The 20,682-nt window shown below is 37.0% G+C and overlaps 1 protein-coding gene across 1 annotated transcript in view; it reads left to right on the forward strand.

Moving 5' to 3' along the window:
• Positions 1 to 870, forward strand: part of LOC139148226 (cysteine-rich venom protein VAR8-like) — a 34,049-nt gene extending 33,179 nt beyond the window's left edge. The window contains exon 9 of the mRNA XM_070719539.1: positions 318 to 870. Within this exon, the coding sequence (XP_070575640.1) occupies positions 318 to 394 (77 nt within the window). The 3' untranslated portion in view covers positions 395 to 870. The remainder of the gene's footprint in view (positions 1 to 317) is intronic.
• Positions 871 to 20,682: the final 19,812 nt, after the last annotated feature.

A 20,682-nucleotide genomic window follows, 5' to 3' on the forward strand; every position in this document is an offset into this window, starting at 1 on the left:
GACTAGTACTCATTGTCTGCTAAATATCGTATAAATGCCGGCGTTGCCAAAGGGGATATGAAGCCTGCCCTGCAGTGTATGGCGAAGCGCCCTCTCTGGTATCATTGTGACACTCCGCCGCACCAGGAGCACTAGGTTTTTCCACAGTCGTCTCGCTTTAGGATATGATAAGACCTCCCCTTGGTAAATGACATGCATCTATTGTATTGTGTGATCGTCGATGATGGGTATGTGATAGTACCTACCGCTGAAGTTTTGCATCGGACTGCGGCAATATACCAAATTTTGCTAAACTACTGTTTCTCTGTTTATTTCAGGGAAAGCCCCAACATTGGAAGAACAGCGACCTACTAAAGAATACTCAGGACGTCTTCACATCGGCCAACCAATTTAAAAAATGTCAATATCACTTAAATGTCAACAAATAGGCAATATTTTGACTTTGAATAGAATACATTACGTTGGTCAAAGGAACTTTCGCTATGAGTTCGTTTTCTTTGCTTTGAATTTAAGATGATCGTCATGTTACAACCTGTGTTATTTTTGTTTCCCACCTTTCAACTAAATGTGGTGGTTTGTAGCACTTAGGTTTAGGCAAAAATCATGCAATTCCAGAGATTGCGTAGTATTTTTTGCTATCATCATTATGACGATTTTTAAGGTCAAGTTTTGTTGATTTATATAGACTTAACGGCAACTTTCAATCAACTTCGCCGATGAAAAGAAATAATCATACTCTTATTGCATGATGACAGATTTTTTTCATCGATTTTATGGTTGTAAAAATGCTATTGTTTGTCAATGCCATCCTTGGCAGTTACAAGTGGGAGTGGTTGAGTTATTAAACGTGCATATCATTACTTTATTAAAGCCTTCTCATCGTCAATGATTCTCTTAAAGACGTTACAAGGTTTCGTCCACTAGCATCACACTTACAAAGTCTTTAGGATAACGTGAAACAAAGTTCAAACGAGACAAATTGTCACGAGGTGTTACGTGTAGTTTTGTTGGATGATGATTGTTATTTCCAGTGGCATTTTAAACTTTGATTTAGGCGATGTATCTATCCATCCTGCTTGCTGCCTACCTAGCTACCTACCTAGCTGCCTTGCTACCTACCTAGCTACCTAGCTAGCTAGCCACCTATTATAAAATCTACATACCAATCAATCGATTGGTCAGTTAGTAAGTCGGTATACCTATATGTCTATTCCATGCAAAATTTACATATGAAGAGTTAATATATATATATATATATATATATATATATATATATATGTATATATCTCTCTCTCTCTCTCTCTCTCTCTCTATATATATATATATATACATGTATATATATATATATACATATCCTATAAAGTTTGTAAATCTTCACGGTGTAAAACAATGTGCAATACCTATATTGCAGAGCGATATACGGTAAAAATTGATAACAAGTAGAAAACAGGAATTAGGCGTTACTCAGAACTTCACGGTACAAGTGACCTCTGTAGCGATCATATATATATATCCTATATATAGCATATATATATATATATATATATATATATATATATATATATATATATATATATATATATATATATTGTTTCGACAGTTAAGAGCATTAGAGTATCAAAAATACAGCAAAAAGACTTGACCGTTTAACCTCTAAAGCATACATTGTATTGACTTTATCAATGACTGCCTTTGCAAAGCAAAAGATAGGCTCTAACACTATGGCCTATGACGTAAACTGACTGTTATTATGCGTATCACAGCCACAGTTTTTTATCACCGTTGGCTTGTGGGTACTGTGATTTTAATTCTGCTTTTTGATGAATTCAATGACACATGTATCCAACTCCCAAACGTAATCAAAACTCTGATTTTTGGAAGTCATATGTGATATCTACTTAAGTGTTCTTGTGCGACGTTCAAGTCAACATAGAAAACGTCTCGGGGATAGACATACGGTGTTTTCAATCTGGTTCGAACACACAACCTACGGTATCAGGCACCCAGCGGAGAAGCAACTGACAGAACCATTCGGCAAAATCCTCACTCTGAAAAGAGTGGTTCAATAACCGGCTAAGTTGTCACATTTTTTCTGACTGAGACTCCTCCACACGTTGTAGCATTCAGAAGCACTTACGCTCACACGCTCACCATCAAACATCACACACAAACTTTATCGAAGCAATGAATATGTCTGCCAATTGTGGTGACTCATTTTAAAAGTCTAGATAACATTTCACAGTCTTTTTTCGAAAATGGATTTTTTTTCGCCATAGAGTTAAAACAGGGATGGCTGAGCCAGTTTGAATTTCAAATATCGGTAAACGTCTGGTAATATGCTCCTCTTCTACACAACTTTGCACTATGTACCCCGATTTATATTCTTGATTTGGAATGAGTTTGGTTGAAATTTCATTTAGGAGACTGAGAACAAGTCTTTCACTTTTAAGGTGCGTAAAGAAAATACCCTAAACTTAATAACCACATGTTCAATTACCTTAAAGTATATATAGTATGCGGCTTGAACGTGAAAGAATTAAAATTTCGCTCAAAATTTACTCAAGGAACCTTTCAATCACTTCTTTCAAAATCAAAATCAAAGTGGGTAGGGGGATTCACCTAATTTTGGTATCAGAGAAACAAATTACCCAAGATTTACCAATAGTTGAAATTCAAAATGGCCGCCTCCCTGTGTTAACTCTAAGATTTTCGAAAAAATATAACGGTGAAAATTATTCTTACACCGAGAGCTTTAAAATGAGCCCACAGAATTGCTAGATCATAAAAGTTTTAGAGTCAGAATATACATCCCCCGAGGCGTATTTTACTTTAAGGCATATAGAAGAGTCCAATTTCTCTGTGCAATTTATCTCTTAACATCAGCCGCCTATGTCTTCTTATACCATCCTTCTTCGAATTATTGCTTGTGCAATTTCCGATTTCTAGTTTCACATTTGACTTTTATAACACGAACTAGCTTAATTGCGAGCGTGCGTATAATCCATGTATGAGTATGATGTATACATTGGAATGTTGTTCGACTTAACATATATCATTAAAAAGTTAGGTCACACCCAGCCCGATTGCACAGTATGCTCTTAAATGGACTCACCATACTGAGAAATATACAAGAGGCTGTTTCAAGCGACAAACTTTGTATTCAATGAGTTTAACAAAGAATAGTATTATGTGGCAAAAGAAAGCTATTGCGCGGAAAGGTACCTTCTAGCTGATGAAACACGACCGTGGCGAACAGAAAGTCGTTGAGGAAGTTGTCCTTTACCCCTTTTGATGAAAAGAATAAGATTTTGGGATAATAATTAAGTGATGATAGTTTTTAAGAGAACAAACAAAAGTTAGGAAGTTGCAAATAATACAGCCACTGCAACTGTTTTCTTCTAAGTCCTAACGCCTCTATATTGCTTCCTGTGCTAAACATGCTTCATATATCCCTGGCAAACAAGGCAGGCTACACTTCCCCCATATGTTCAGTCGAAAGCAGTCACATAATGTTAAATTCTGACGTAGCTATGATTGCATTTTCATATTTGTCGCGAAAACAGCATCAAAATATTAGGATCGGATCATTTTGAGGATTTTTTCTTTCAAATAAAATTATCAGTGTTCCTGCTTGGGGACATGTACGCCAGTAATGTTAAGTAAATACTGAGATGGAATGAGCAAGTTTGAACAGTTTCATTGTCACTTATTTTCAATCCTCATTTTCACAAAGAAGACGTGGTCACACACCCGACATGTGGTACTTTTTTATCTGCTCGGTCACCGAAGAGTTCAGAAAATTTGTTAGTTTTTCAAAAACAGTGCGCATACGGCTGTTTTACTGAAAAACACGTGTTTTTTAGTTTTTTTACTCAAAAAAGTGTAAGTACAAATCTCCAATCGGCCTTGGTGATCTGTTTACGGCAATCGACGGCTGGGTATACTGGGCAAAAAACCGTGTCCCGGATTTTTGAAATTCGCTTTTGTTTTCGCACAATGCACCTTCAAAGTGTCAACTTGACGTTTTTTGCATAAATTATCGGCCTTTGTTCACGTTTGTCAGGATATCTTCACTTCCAGGCCCTTTATCGGAAATCTGAGACACGTTCTTTCAGATATATTCATTCACTGTCCACAGGTGAAAAATCAGGCTAGTCTGTCCAGGCGCCGCCGACTTATACTTATTTGAATAATGTACGCACTGCCAAAAACGGAACTGAGTAAATCGACGATTTGTGTAAACGACCTATGCGTCACACATTGTGACCAAGAAGTCCGACTCGCGCACTATTTTCTGCGAATTTTCTTATACCAGGAATAAGTTGAAATATTTAGAGTCAGTTTTGGGAATTTTGAATATGTTTAGGATTGCAGATCGTGTGAAAATAGAAAGAAATTATACACTAAACTGGCAAATGCTTAGTGCCAGCAGTGGGTGCACTGTAAAGTTAAGTGTTCAAGGATAGAACACTAATTAAACCCTTTTTGTAACACTTTTTGAACGCCTCTAGACGTTCAGAAATTTAACACTACGTGTTCAACCAACGTTCAATTTTTGAACATACGTGTGCAGATTTTGAACGCTACGTGTTCATCACACATTATATTGAACACCATGGTTTTCCATATCTGAACACACGTTGCTCGGGAAATGTGTTCAAAAATTGAACGCTTTTACGCGTTCAAAGGGCTGTAACACTTTTTGAACGCATGGACGCCGTTCAACGATAAGTGTGTTAAAGGCTAGAACACATGATGCGCGCTTGTTGAACACCTTTAATTTTGGGCGTTCACGGGGTGTTCAAGCCTTGAAATAACATGACAGACCATTGATATCCAGTAAAATTATTTTATTCTAAAAATACACGAAAACATTTCTAGAGCAAAATACAATAATTTACTGTAAAATGGGCAAATAACATTGCAACTTTGTATGTAAAGTTTGTCACAGGAAAAAACCAACAGTGTTGACACCTTCCTATCAAAAACATAAGCAATAAAAATCACCATATTGTGGATGACGTTTTATGTTCATACTTGTTTAAAATGTACAAAAATCATCTGAAAAAGCTCAAAATTTGGCATACTTATTGTGTTGAAAAGACGTATATGTATGACATGTATACTCAATTTTTGTAAGATGGTTTCTTAAAGACATTTCCTCTTGTATAGACAATTGTAAATTTTGAAGAAAAAAGAAGTTAGTCAAGGCTTCTCTGGTTCACATGGTATATAGTTGTCAACACTAAAGTAAACACAACATGTCAAGTTGTCAAAGTGTCACAGTAAGGCACAACATGCAGAAAGTGGGGAAAGTGGGTCCTTGGCAGGGTAAAACCTATTTCCTTGTCCAAAAAAATCCTTCATAAACAAAAGGTTTGTTTGTTTGTAATATCTTTAAATATACCCTGAAATAAATGGGTGACATTTCAAAAATATACTTCTCAGAAATTTAAAACATATTCATAAAGACCTTTCAAATTCTGGTGTACCCTGCTATTAATTTTTATACAATTTGTTTTACCAAAAATGGTAAAAATCACCCTTAAAATGAAAAAAATGTACATTTCATCATAACTTGAATATATCACATTCTGGTAATCCCTAATGTCTTAAAAATGTCTGAAATGTCTTTAATGTCCTAAAAATACAAAGTTGCAAATTTCTGCATAATTTGAACAATCTGAAAAAGACTATCAGTAGAGATCTACGTCCTAAATATCAAAGCTGTTTGATTAGCATTTTTGAAATAGATTTTTTAAAGATTTTTGACCAAAAAATGACAAAAATTGCCATGAAATATAAAAATTTGAATATTTCATCACAACTAGCACAAATTTGACTAAGGTCATTTTTAGGGACATGTTTACCGAATATTGAAGACGGCAGTAAAAGAGAAGAAGATTTTTGCCAAAGAATAGCAAAATTAGCCTCAAAATATAAATTGCATATTTCATCATAATTTGAACATATCTGATTAGGGTAATCCCTTGAGACCTGTAATCCAAATATTAAAGGATTCGTACAGGCTGTTTTGAAGAAAAGCCTTTGGATGTACAAATTTGAGGACAATGCTACACATCCACATATTTAGCTGACAGCAAAGCTAAAAACCACTTGCTAAGTACAAGAGACGTGTTGAGCTACAATACAAAATAATCTACGGTTTGGTAGCAGGCTATGATCAAATAAAGTTACTGGGGCATAAGCTTTCAAAGACGTGAAGTCTCCTTCGTCAGATGCAAGGGGTGTGATGAAAAATTGAAGCAGAAAGTGACAGAAAATTCAGAGTGAAAATTTCAGAAAAACCAGTAATTCAGAGTGGACATTTTTACTCTGAATGGTCTGTCGCTTTCAGCTTTAACTTAAATAAGGGAGACTACACGTCTGTGAAAGCTTATTCTCCGACAACATTTAGTTGATCATAGCATGCTACCAAAGCTTGGATTAATTCAGAACAAAAATAAAGAAATTTATCCAAATTCAGTACTGACCCTTGGAAGTTTAAATCTACATTAGAGATGAACTGAGGTTCTCAAGCTTGTTTCCAGACAGCTACCTGTACACTCATCTTCTTCATTATCTGTACCACCAGCTTCTATAACAATTCTTCGATTTTCAGTTTGATCCAACTTTTTACATCCTGAAAAAAAATGCAACAATGGTAATATGGCGAGATGAAACTTTAAATGAAAGACAAGGGGCTGATTAGGTTAAGGAAAGGGGAGACTTTCATATACAGTGCCTCTCTTCAATACTGTTACATAATATTTGCTGCTTCTTGTCATCAACTGATTAAAATAAAAAGCCAAACTCTCATATGCTGAAACAAATACATTGTATACTCTACGATGTCTAACGATGTTTTACATGCGATTGTGTTTACTAAAGACATGTGTTAGCTACTATTACGCAGCAGTACTATGCAGGGCGTATCGATCGCTCTCAGGTCAAGGTTTTCGCTACAGTTGTGTTTTGATGACCCTTGACCCGAGTGAGATCGATCGATAGGCTATGGCCAAAAGTACCACTGCGTAGTCTCAGCTAGTTGTTGGTATAGCAGCCACGAAAGAAAAAAGGTTCCTTCACGTAGTTAAGCTATTTCAAGGTACAATACAATTAATTTTAAAGGACGATAATATAGATGCTTCAAAAATCTAATACCTTTTACTATTTTGGAGAGGAAACTTACCCTTTCTGGTCTTGCTTCTGCACGATCACGACTTCAGGGTGCGCTTACAAGAAAAATGTCGCAACTTCCGTTTTGATGCATCATGGGATAGGAAAAGACACCAAACTTGAACACCAAGTGTTTAGAAGTAGAACGCCTCTTGCACGCCGATGTTAAAATTAAAACGTTCATGATAGTTTTCTGATTTTCTTTTCTAATTTTTAAACTTTCAACCCGTAATAAACGTGTAAAATTATTTTGTATACTTCCTTTTTCAGGAAAAACATGCTTTCAGCAATTGTATGCCGGAAATATTTTTCACTTAGTGTGAAATTCGTTACACCAAAATCCGTGTACGTTTACCTGACAGTGAAGCAACAGTAAATTTAATATAGCCATTGTAAAGTAAAAACACAAAGACTGTTAATTGTTACACAGTATTGTAAAATTTCTGTGATGCTGAGTTTTTGAACACTTGAAGAAGATCGTTGTTAACACATAGTGTTCAGGTTTAGAACATCATTGTTAATATTATGAACACTGGTGTTAACAATATGAACACTAGGCGTTCAAATTTGAACACTGACATGTACATTTTGAACGCGTAAAGACGCGTCTAGCGTCCGCTATTTTTACAGTGTGCACTGTAAAAATAGCGGACGCTAGACGCGTCTTTACGCGTTCAAAATGTACATGTCGGTGTTCAAATTTGAACGGCCAGTGTTCACATTGTTAACACTAGTGTTCATATTATTAACAATGATGTTCTAAGCCTGAACACGATGTGTTAACAACCATCTCCTTCAAGTGTTCAAAAACTCAGCATCACAGAAATTTTACAATACTCTGAAACAGTTAACAATCTTTTGTGTTTTTTACTTTACAATGGCTATATTAACTTTACTACTGCCTCGCTGTCCGGCATACGTACACGGATTTTGGTATGACAAATTTCACACTAAGTGAAAAATATTTCCGGTCTACAATTGCTGAAAGCATGTTTTTTCTAAAAAGGAAGTATAAAAAATAATTTTACACGTTTATTTCGGGTTGAAATTTTGAAAATTTGAAAAGACAATCAGAAAACCACCATGAACGTTTAAATTTTAACATCGGCGTGCAAGAGGCGTTCTACTTCTAAACACTTGGTGTTCAAGTTTGGTGCCTTTTCTTATCCCATGATGCATCAAAACGGAAGTTGCGACATTTTTCTTGTAAGCGCATGCTGAAGTCGTGATCGTGCGGAAACAAGACCAGAAAGGGTAAGTTTTCTCTCCAAAATAGTAAAAGGTCTTAGATTTTGAAACATTTGTATTATTATCCTTTGAAATTAATTGTATTGTGCTTTGAAAAAGCTTAACTACGTGAAGAAACCTTTTTTCTTTCAGTGGCTGGTATACCAACAACTAGCTGTGAATACGCAGTGGTACTTTTGGCCATGGCCTATCGATCGATCTCTCTCGGGTCAAGGGTCATCGGAACACACTGTAGCGATAACCCTTGACCTGAGCGCGATCGATACGCCTTGCATAGTACCGCTGCGTAATCACAGCTAACACATGTCTTTTAGTAGAGACAATCGCATGGAAAACATCAATTAAACATCGTAGATTATACAATGTATTGTTTCAGCATATGAGAGTTTGGCTTTTTTATTTTAATCAGTTGATGACAAGAATAAGCAAATATTTTGTAACAGTATTGAAAAGAGGCTCCCCTTTTCCTTAACCTAATCAGCCCATTGTCTTTTATAGAAAGTCTCATCTCGCCATAATACCTATTGTTGCATTATTTTCAGGATATAAAACAATTGACTTAACTGAAAATCGAAGAGTTGTTACAGAAGAGGTAGCTGTCTGGAACCAAGCTTGAGAACCCCAATTCATCTCTAATGTCGATTTAAACTTTCAAGGGTCAGTAACTGAATTTTGATAAGTTTCTGTATTTGTGTACTTAATTAATATAAGCTTTAGTAGCATGCTACGATCAACTATATGTTGCCGGAGAATAAGCTTTCACAGACGTGTAGTCTCCCTCATCAGATGCAAGAGTGGAATGAAAAATTAAAGCTGAAAGGGACAGAAAATTCAGAGTAAAAATGTCCACTCTGAATTACTGAATTTTCTTAAATTTCACTCTGAATTTTCTGTCACTTTCTGCTTCAATTTTTCATTCCCCTTGCATCTGATGAAGGAGACTTCACGTTTTTGAAAGCTTATGCCCCTGTAACATTTAGTTGATCGTAGCCTGCTATCGAACCTAAGATTGTTTTGTATTGTAGCTCAACGCGTTTCTTGTTCTTAGCAACTGGTTTTTAGCTTTGCTGTCAGCTAAATAAGTGGATGTGTAGCATTGTACTCAAATTTGTACATAACAAGGTTTTTCTTCAAAACAGCCTGTACGAATCCTTTAATCTTTGGATTACAGGTTCCCAGGCATTACCCTAATCAGATGTGTTTAAATTATGATGAAATATGCAAATTTATGTTTTTGAGGCTGATTTTGCTATTTTTTTTGGTAAAAATCTTCTTCTCTTTTACTGACGTCTTCATTATTTGGTAAACATGTCCCTAATAATGACCTTAGTCAAATTTGTGCTAATTGTGATGAAATATTCAAATTTTTATATTTCATATTTCATGGCAATCTTTGTCATTTTTGGTCAAAAAATCTTTAAAAAATCTTCTTCAAACTGCCAATTTAACAGCTTTGATATTTAGGACATAGATCTCTACTGATAGCCTTTTTCAGATTGTTCAAATTATGGAGAAATTTGCAACTTTGTATTTTTAAGACATTAAAGACATTTCAGATATTTTTAAGATATTAGGGATTACCAGAATGTGATATATTCAAGTTATGATGAAATCTACGATTTCTTTTATTTTAAGGGCGATTTTTACCATTTTTGGTAAAAAATATTGTATAAAAATTAATAGCAGGGTACACCAGAATTTGAAAGGTCTTTACGAATATGTTTTTAATTTCTGAAAAGTAGATTTTGAAATGTCACCGATTTATTTCAGGGTTTATTTAAAGATATTACAAACAAACAAACCTTTTTGTTTATGAAGGACTTCGTTGGACAAGGAAATAGGTTTTATTCTGCCAAGGACCCACTTTCCCCACTTTCTGCATGTTGTGCCTTACTGTGACAATTTGACAACTTGACATGTTGTGTTTACTTAAATATGGACAACTATATACCATGTGCACTAGAAGCCTTGACTAACTGTTTTTCTTCAAAATTTACAATTGTCTACACAAGAGGAAATGTCTTTAAGAAGCCATCTCACAAAAAATGGAGTATGCATTTCATACATATACGTGTTTTCAACACAATAAGTAAGCCAAATTGTGAGCTTTTTCAGATGAGTTTTGTACGTTTTAAACAAGTATGAACATAAAACGTAATCCACAATATTTAAGTAAAACCAGTTTTGTTATTACTTTGTTCATATTTTTAAAAACGATCTACAGTGTTTATGGGGATTTTTTATTGCTTATGTTTTTGATAGGGTGTTTACACCGTTGGTAGTTTCCTCTGACAAACTTTACATACAAAGTAGCAATGTTTATTTGCCCATTTTACAGTAAATTATTGTATTTTACCATGTAAATGTTTTGTGCATATTTAGAATAAAATAATTTCACTGAATATCAGTGGTCTGTAATATTATTTCAAGGCTTGAACACCCCCTGAACGCCCAAAATTAAAGGTGTTCAACAAGCGCGCATCAAGTGTTCTAGCCTTTAACACACTTATCGTTGAACGGCGTCCATGCGTTCAAAAAGTGTTACAGCCCTTTGAACGCGTAAATGCGTTCAATTTTTTGAACACATTTCATGTGCAACGAGTGTTCTGATATGGAACACCATGGTGTTCAATATAATGTCTGATGAACACGTAGCGTTCAAAATCTGCACACGTGTGTTAAAAAATTGAACGTTGGTTGAACACGTAGTGTTAAATTTCTGAACGTCTAGACGCGTTCAAAAAGTGTTACAAAAAGGCGTTTAATTGGTGTTCTATCCTTTAACACTTAACTTTACAGTGTGGTATTTACACAACAAACACAGAGGGGTACTTAGCGATTTAATCCATTTTTGGAACGTTTAACTAGCATATTAACTGTATACTGTTAACTCAACGGTTACAATCTGGTTACCAGTGTTCACAGTCAAGACGAAGACGTCGAAACTTGTGTAAAAAAGTCTATCAGATCGAGACCTGTGTGCTGTCGTCGCGCGATCGCGTCGGGCATTCACTTGTTCTTGACTCAAGTTGTCTACTTCCTGTCTCGCGATCGGCAATTTATGCATGTTCTTTGTGAAAAGTGATTGTCAAGTTCATGTTAGCGCCGACACTGTGCGAACGGGACGTCACTTGCTAGTTTTCCTACCTCAAGATGAGACGAACACATGTAACTCTTGACAACATAAAATGTCTGTCGTATTTTCTTAGCTTTTGCACCGCACTGCAAACTTGTCGCCCTTCGTTACGACGGGAGAGATTGACTCGTGTTATTTTTTCAAACTTTTATTTATATGTGTTCTTGTACCGATTTTATCAAACTAATAATAATCACGCCGTAGCGTAGAACAGTGCAGGCTGTCATCGACAGCGTGTTCCGAGAGACAGAGTATCGACTAGTCTACACAGCTAGTGGAGTCACTCGACTGCGCAATACCAGCGCACACATTATTATTTCGGAGATTTTTACTTTTAGTCAAACTTTTGATGACTGACCTCATATAGCAAAAATTGCTAGTTTCAGCACTTCTAGAAGTTGAGCCGGATTTGTTTTACGTTCAGTGTTGAGGTCCAGCTAGCAGCTGTGGAGTCTGCGGGTAATTGATAAGTTTAGACAACACGCACACAATAATCATTTGTGAACCCTCGCAATTCACGTTTGACGTAATTTAATTTTGGGTTATATTTAAAGAAAGAAAAGGCATGAAATCAAAAAAAATATTTCCATTTCGTTTCGAAAAATTAGCAGATCGGTGAACTTGCTCTTGTGAATCTACATTATGTGTGTATGAACTCCTGCACTGGCTTGGAAACTCCTTAACATAAATGTCACTTGTTGTCGGGTACGGTGTTGTTCAAGGTTTCTCAGCTGACACGAAAAGACTGCACGATATAAACTCGAGTTTAAAAATATAAAAGAACACGATACTAACACCAAGCATGTACAGCAAGAGTGATAAAATTATCGCAACTAACAGAAGTTTCATCTCGCTCAGGCTAATTTTTGGACTCGGGTATGCAATCAGCATAGCCTAGGATATGTTCGAAAAGCAGCGTGTCAAATACTTTCATAGTTGTCTCCGTTATCGTCTGCGTCCTCGGCCAAATCTGACTCTTCACTGCATTCTTGATCGTTATTGCAGGGAGTATGAGTCAAAGTCGGACTGTTTTACATTTAAATCGATCTTTGCGCACGTTGCCATCTTTTTCAGGTCCGCTTTTGTGGACCTCGCTTGCTTTTTCGACGGTACGGAGCGCGAGCGCCGGCTTTGGTCAGCTCGACGTGTTTGCCGTACCGATACATGCGGAGTTCAAAACGCTGAGCATAACGTTGAAGCTAGCGCATGCGCACTATACCGCCAAGCCTATACGTAATCTCTGCGTGTTTATCAAAGATATCGTGGTCGGTAATCCGCGACCGTTAAGACAAAAGGGAAATAATGGCACGCGGTGTAGCTGATAGTTTGCCATTTTAGTAATATTTCAGGAATTTCCCGGTACGATGTGACCCAACACCTTTCCCCAAAAGAAAGACCATGTGTCAGTGGTTCGAAATTTGAAATAAAAAAAAAATTGCTAAAATTGACCTTTGAACCTGAGTCGCATCGTTAAGATGACGGTTGTTTCTGTCATATATGACAACCCCGCGCAAATATGCTAAAACTATGCAGTAGACGTAGCGTATATATACTCATTTGAATCCTTGCAGAAACAGTATGTTTGTCATCAACTGCCGCAATGTCTCAAAATGCACCAAAGCAGTTTTTTTGAAATTGGAGGATGACATAAAACGAAATGCCTATTTTGTCACAAAATTAGTTATATTTTATTGCACTAAGCATAAATACTCAGTGTCATCGTCACTATGTGGTAATGTCATCCGAACAATCAAATAAACATAAACAAACCAAACGATCAGTCTGCTCTTTTAAGGTAGATTCCATTCAGAGTGTTCCACACATGTATTTACATATACATATATTCCACACATACATTTACATGAGACCACACGAAAAGTGAGTGCAAACAAACGAATCATATAGTACAGGTTCGCTTTTATATATGCTTTCGTGACCTTTCCAACATATATATCCCTTGTTAGCATCTTAACCTTTGCAGCCTCCGTCGGGGTATTATTAAGAGATCCTATCTTTGGTAGCATGACATCAGTGCACTGCGGGGGAAAAGTGCAGATTCGCCCAGCTCTGACGCTAGCATAAGCTATTACATTATTAAACTGTCTCTTCAGAGGGGTCGCCATAGAAGCCGTCGATCTGTACGCTTGGGTTTCAAAAAAGCAATTGATATATTCCGTGAACTCCCTTGCACGGGGTTTATTGACACAGGTCATGCAAACACAGAGTACTTGTGACGACAAACCGGTTTGACGACAATCGTGACAGTTGAGATAAATGTCATTTCTCCTCTCTACATGTTGCCGCCGTAACTATTTTCATATACAACCACAGTGCCCGGGTGGATTTGTCACAATGAGATGCTATTCATAACGGTCCATGAAACACGGTGGGGTCATTTAAAGAAACACTCAGTGTCAGAGTGTAGCCATGACATTTAACACTTTAATCATCATAATTTAACCTACGTAACACGGAAGCTGAAGCGTTTATTTGACATTACGCCGTGATTGGTTTCATGACAATGGCTAGAAAGACATGCATTAATTAAAGTACGAACAAAACCTGGGAGCGCCGTTGTACATTAAATATCGCTATTATCATTGACAAATTCCAAAGTACGAATTGTTGCTTCGATCGCCTCTGTCGAACACGGAACAAATGATAACAAATAAAATATTTTTAACGAACGCTACGGCAACTAGAAGACTTGTTTATTACGTTGTTACAACGTACATGATGTGTTTTGCAAAATATTAGTTTAAATAAAAACAACGTTTAATATACAGAAGCAATTAATGAAACAGAGAAGTGAAAAGCAAACTGTAGATAGGCTGTCAACTTGCACCAACTGGCATTTAGATGTGATAAAACTACCAACTTCGGAGTCTATCTTATAACAGAAATTGTCGTGAAATTCATTACCGCTTTGAACTTGAAAGGACAAATTACCAATAGGAACTACACGGTGTAGAATTTATAAAATTAAGTCACATTGAGACCTTCAGAACCATATGCCTGATAAAATTCAGAAGATTGATAAATAAACAGAAAACTAATCTAAAAGACTTGTAAAATGTGAATTGGCATTCACTTGGAGTTAGAAGAATATCACGTAAAAACATATCTTGTAAAAACATATGCAAATATCTTTAAGTTTGATGACAACCAAAAGTAAGGACATTGTCATTTTTTCACAATGACACGGCTTGTAGGCAACCTGTAGTAGCCAACAAATATGATGAGAAATATTTGTGTTTGCGTCATCTTACTGCTTGAGATAAATGGTTGCATACTCTTCGATTGTGTGCAGCTCACAGTTTTATGACAAATGTTAGCCCTTTCTAGGGAGCTGATTAAGATAAGACTGTAGCATTGCTAATTCTTTCCAGTCTGAAAAACCTAAAGACTGTAGCATTGCTAATTCTTTCCAGTCTGAAAAACCTAAATCTTTCACGTACATGTGACTTGCAGATTATATGAAAAAAATGTGTTGCTGACTGAGCAATGAAGATACACAATGTGATAATTGTCAAAAAAGTTCTCGCAGTACTGCCACATGTAAGTCAAAGGAATTGACTACACCTGCACTACCCATAGGTAAACATTTTCTTTCAAGTTCATTTATTCCGAAAAGAGAAGTGAGACTGACTAATCTCAGCGAAATAGGTTCAAGAGATTGCTGATGAAATGACAGATTGTCACGGTGAATGAAGTAAATGACGCCCCATAGGACAACATTTGCTACGCCCACCAATTGTCAAACAAGTGCTTCGTTTTAGAGCGCCCCCAATGTCATTAACCCTTGATTCATTCGTTTCATATGAGGGCACAAGTCAAATCGTATAGCCTGCGGACACAAATTTCAAATTATTGGGATTTCGGAGAGCCCAATCAGGCCTATGTACCATATTTCCCTGTCCAAGTCAGAGGAATGTAGAAGACAAATGACCCTATATTTCCGTTGCATTTCCATCTCAATTTCACAGGCGCCGTAGATAAACCTCGAGACATATCAAGTCAAAAACGCTAACAGTAATTTTATGCATGATTTGGGATTTCTGACGATTAGGTAACCGTTCTGCCATCCGAGTAATATTTATTGCCCGCACATGTAGTATTCAAATTCCTCTGGCGAGGCGCATTAGCTAGGTCTCTTCACACATTAAGCCAGTATTAAGGTGTTGCTTTGGCATGACCCCGCGGCCACCTGTTTGTTGTCAATGGTTGTGTGATCACCGTCTCCATCAAGATACTGTAGAAAAAATCAGCAATTTGGTGTGAAAGACATCAAAATTTAACTTTCCCGTACTTCAGAGGAATCATGCAGGAAGCATAGTAGACTCTTGGGAACCAGCAGAATACAGGAAAATTTCAAATATTCCTCCGCGTGAATGCCTGAAATGTGTTTTTAAGTCTCAGGGCAGTTTAGCTCGGTAACACATGGGTACTGGTACATCAATAACAGAGAACAAGTTCTGAAATATGAGTGTGTACAGTTCTGAGAGTTAGTCAAATGATTGTTGATTTTTACTGTAAGTGACTTGAATCATACAAGCGTTGCTAAAAAGGAACATTTTTGCGGTAATAGTGCGGGCGTCACCTACGTGTACAAGTAACAAAGGCACTGCGTGACCTTTCACCGTAAAACAAAAAGTTATATCACCGTCCCTCCACCCGTGGTGGAGGGACGGTCGTTATATAATGTCGCAACGTTTGCTTACTTTAGAAGACTATTTAAATTAATGTTTTTACTTGATACATCATACAAGTATTGTTGTTCATTTGCACTCAATGCTACCATTTGTTTCCCTTCAAATTATTACTCTGTCAACACAACTTGTGCTCTGGTTTATGTCATCAGTCATAGGCCTCTTTGGCAGACAGAGGAATCATTCAAGTACCCATTACAAGAACCCGCCTCTTTAACCCTAACCATCCACAAGACATGCAATTATGAGACAAAGCTGTTGGTGCTCAAAGTGTTAAAGTCATACAAAAAATGCAATCATCTATACACACAGTTCAGTTCGAGGATAAGACTAACGAATTGCAACCCTTTTGAGATAATTGGTGTAATTTAGTCATCGATGGAAAATATGTCTGTTTGATGTTTACAACGGATGCAACGGCCAAAGTTACCAATATTTAACTGTTTACAGTGCTTCAATCATTATTACTCGTACGTACACTGATTCATACACTTCAGCAAAGTCTTCGCTTCTGTCCAATTCAGTAACTGTTATGTTTGATATACAGATGAATCTGAGACGAATAATCTTGTTACCTTATACACTTAGAAACCTGCATGACATATCAGGCAGTAACCACGCCTTCATCCGCATATGACACAAACGCCTGTATTTACAACTGAAAGTTGACAATGCCGAAAATCTATATTTCCACATTCATAATGCGAGCGAGTGACTGACAACCATACAAGAAAAGTTTTTTCAAGTTTCGTTTTTGTTTACTTGTAACAGAAATCGGCGATTTGCAAAGCTATGTGTGGAAAATTTATCATCCGACGTTAATATTTCACATACACGTCGGAATTCAGACGAGTGTGTAAAATCCATCAATTGTGATTCCCCCCTGGGAGGGCAGTATGACACTCCTTGAATCTGAAACAGTTAATTTGTCGCTAGACTTCTATTTACGAGAAAGAATAACTTGGCATCTACGTACATTTTTCCATAGTCAATAAGAAGTCATTCAACCGTGGTAGAGCACAGATAAAAAATCCATCTTATTATTGAAAATCATTTTCTTGACTCACATCAAGCTGTTTCTCAAATAGCGATCTCAATAAAATGTCCATCGAGGCATCGACTGCAAATGCAGTGCTTATGATTTCTCAATCAATGTTCTCAACTCTTTCAAGTGGTCATCGAAATGTTCACGGCGATCCATCACCGACCCTGTATGGCGAAGCGCCTTTCTGTCGCTCGTTTGAGATTGGTTCATCAAGAATAGATGAAGGCTTACGGATACGAATGCCAACAGAAAATAATGAGATGTAAATCTTGCAGTGAATAAGTCTGCTCGTACAATGACCCCTCTTGACCGGCAGGTAATATATTACAGCATGATATTTTCCACAAGAGGTTTTTGAAAAGCCCTCGATCTGACATATATCGGAATATATCCGGATATCTCCAGGTCGATAAAGGGACTTTGATCTTCAGAGAGTAACATTTGTGGTCGGAACATGGACATTAGCGCCATGTACGCTGACCACTTTCAAGGTCAGATACAAATATAAAGCTTTTAATGAGGAAGAGTCTACCCAAATATCAGTTTTGACATCGTTGGCAGTTAACAAATACGAAAACAAATCAAACTTGGTTTGTGAAGATATGGAGTTAACTCGGTCAACGCCCAATGATATCACAATTCCATCATCAGTTTGCAGACACAGATATTTGTTCGTAATTGCTTACGGAATTGTCGGAAATTATGCTTAAACGACTGACAAAAATTGTTTTCAAGTTACAAACGATGCAATGATTGAAATTGCACATCGAAGGATCTGACCACAAAGCTCCAGCAGCAGGCAAAAAAAACAAAACAAACAAATTTAACAGTTTTTTGTGGCAGGATCCAATACCGTGCGCATGCGATGATGTATTCAGCAACGAAGTTACAATCGTAATCATATCAGCGCTACAGCGGGATGCGTTCTTATGATAATGAGTCTGTTCCTTGATTCCAGAAACGAATGCTGCAGATTCTGTCATTTGATACCCGGATTCTCAACCATGTTTCAATATCCTGCAATTTAGACGGATGGAGCCTTGGGGAACCTTTTTTCTCGGTAGGAAACTTGTACATTTTTGCTTTCTTTCGGGGCACAGATATTGCGATTTTGAAGGATGCATGCACATTTTTGAGTAACATTTGCAGTGTCGCATTTTTTCGCCCGCACCTATGAATTGTCAATTGCATAATATACTTACTTCGGTTATTCAAATGCCACGGTGAGTGAGACGGGCACGGTAATGTGAAATTCGCAGTCGTCCTATAGTTGTAAGTAAGGTCTCAACGTGAGGAGACAGTCGGATAAAGTAAGTTCTGGGGCAGAACCCTGCGACGTGGAATAATTTAAACATTCCATCCCTCGCTGTTTTTCAATAGCTCCCTCGGGACCGACATGTTTTACTCAATGGCTCCCCGGCGATCTTCTATTCTGTTTATTGGCGGGAAGCTCGCGATCGCGGAAGGTAAAGTGGGTCGGACAGGGCGACGCCCAAGCGAAAGAGCTTTCTTCCGATTTTAGCAAATCGCATTTCCATTTATACATAAATTCATTTCCCTGTGCCTGAAAGTATTTCATAAAGCGACCAAATTAATGCAGAATTTAGGCCCTGTTCATTTTATTACGATCTGTACTTTTATTTGGTGCACGCATTGACGAAAAGGATAAAACAGTAAAAAATCCTCAATAAAACAATATAAAGTTTATATCTTGTAATGTGTTTTTTAAATTTATTTCTTCACTTTAGTCTTAATATTTGCGAAATATACTTTTTAATTTGAGAGAAATCTTCATATTAAACGACCTTAGAATGACGTATCTGTCAGATAAGAGCTCCCCTTCGAGACTTATTGCGGCCCTTCCATAAATCCTACTTACCAACATTGAAAAAATACGAGAGAAAACCCAACCACCATAAAATTAATCCCAAAGATGACAGTTGCTCGAATAGATCACCTTTTAAATAGATTAGTCGCTCTTACCAGCGTCGTCTGTACCTCATTAAAGAATTTTCGATTATACTTGGAACATAATATTTTGGATGGTCTAAATCCGGTCTCGAACCGTTCATGTAGTGATATATGGCTCTGAGTTCAAGCCGGTGCCAGGTTGTCTATGGCGATGCATTATTGCATGATGGACTTCATTACACTCGCCAATGGGGAGAGTTCAGAAGACGGGACGACATAATGACACTTCACCGCTCATGTTTCTTCTGTCAAAGCCAGACAGGCAGAAAGAAGAGCCGGGACACAAGCAATGAATAAAATTTGGATGAGGAAAGAGTCTGGTATGGCTGGCAGTTTTGTCCGAGGGACGTGTAGAAGCGTGACGGCATCTGAAAATATTTATATGAACTGGCACGGGATATAACACTGTACCCGGCATGCACCATTCAATCATCGTGCGTACTTTCTGATCAAGGTGATTCCAAATCACCAAATCATGCCACAGTTTTTTCTTATCAGATAGAAGTGTTACAATACGTTTGGAAGTCATTCGTGCACTATTTTTGAAACGGTATTTTGTGATCACAAAGTGCAGTAATTTACCAAAAATCGTACTGTATCACGTGTAAAGTGACCCTACCACAAGCCGCAATAAACAAAGGGGTCGACTTAGAGTTCTACTGACAGGAGGCAATGCTTTCGATAACAAACCTCAGACGCGATAAGTGATATTAAGTGACAAGACCTCAAAGTAAAATGAAAACTATCGTTTATTTCTGCATTGTTTGTCGTCGTTGATGACAAACGTCAGTTTTTTTATCTTTAGTATTCCGATGAGTTTTGCAGTAATTTTTCTTTGTATTTTCTGGCGTTTTGTGTTGCGTGCTGAAAATACATTTCCTTGGTTCACCAAACAAAGACATTTCGAAATGCTATCAGTTCAACTTGTAAACATAGTATGGATGTGAATCTCTGATATGATTCTTTACAACTGGAGGTTATGTCAGTGAACTAAAATTCATTTATCAACAATAGTATTGCAATTGTACATACATAGTTCATTTGTTTGGCGAATAAAACATGAACTTGATACATAGCTGAACTAATGAAATTGTATCAGAATTAACAGCTACATCATCCACATGTGGCCAGTAAATTTTGTCCGGCCTAATGCAAATAACTTTTAATGGAAGGTTAATTAGTATGCATTATGCAAATATTTCAGACGTATTTACACTTTGATGAAGATGTTCTCCGATCAGCTGTATTGCCCCTGAGATTATCTCGATACATCAATTTTTTGGCATCATGAAATCAATTTATTTTACCTAAAGCATTTAGCATAGACCTGACAAAATGTATCCGCATTGTTTCTCATTATTTTCCCTTAAATAATGTTATTTTCATAAGTCTCG

The sequence above is a fragment of the Ptychodera flava genome, chromosome 13 (genome assembly GCF_041260155.1).
Source record: "Ptychodera flava strain L36383 chromosome 13, AS_Pfla_20210202, whole genome shotgun sequence".
NCBI lineage: Eukaryota > Metazoa > Hemichordata > Enteropneusta > Ptychoderidae > Ptychodera > Ptychodera flava.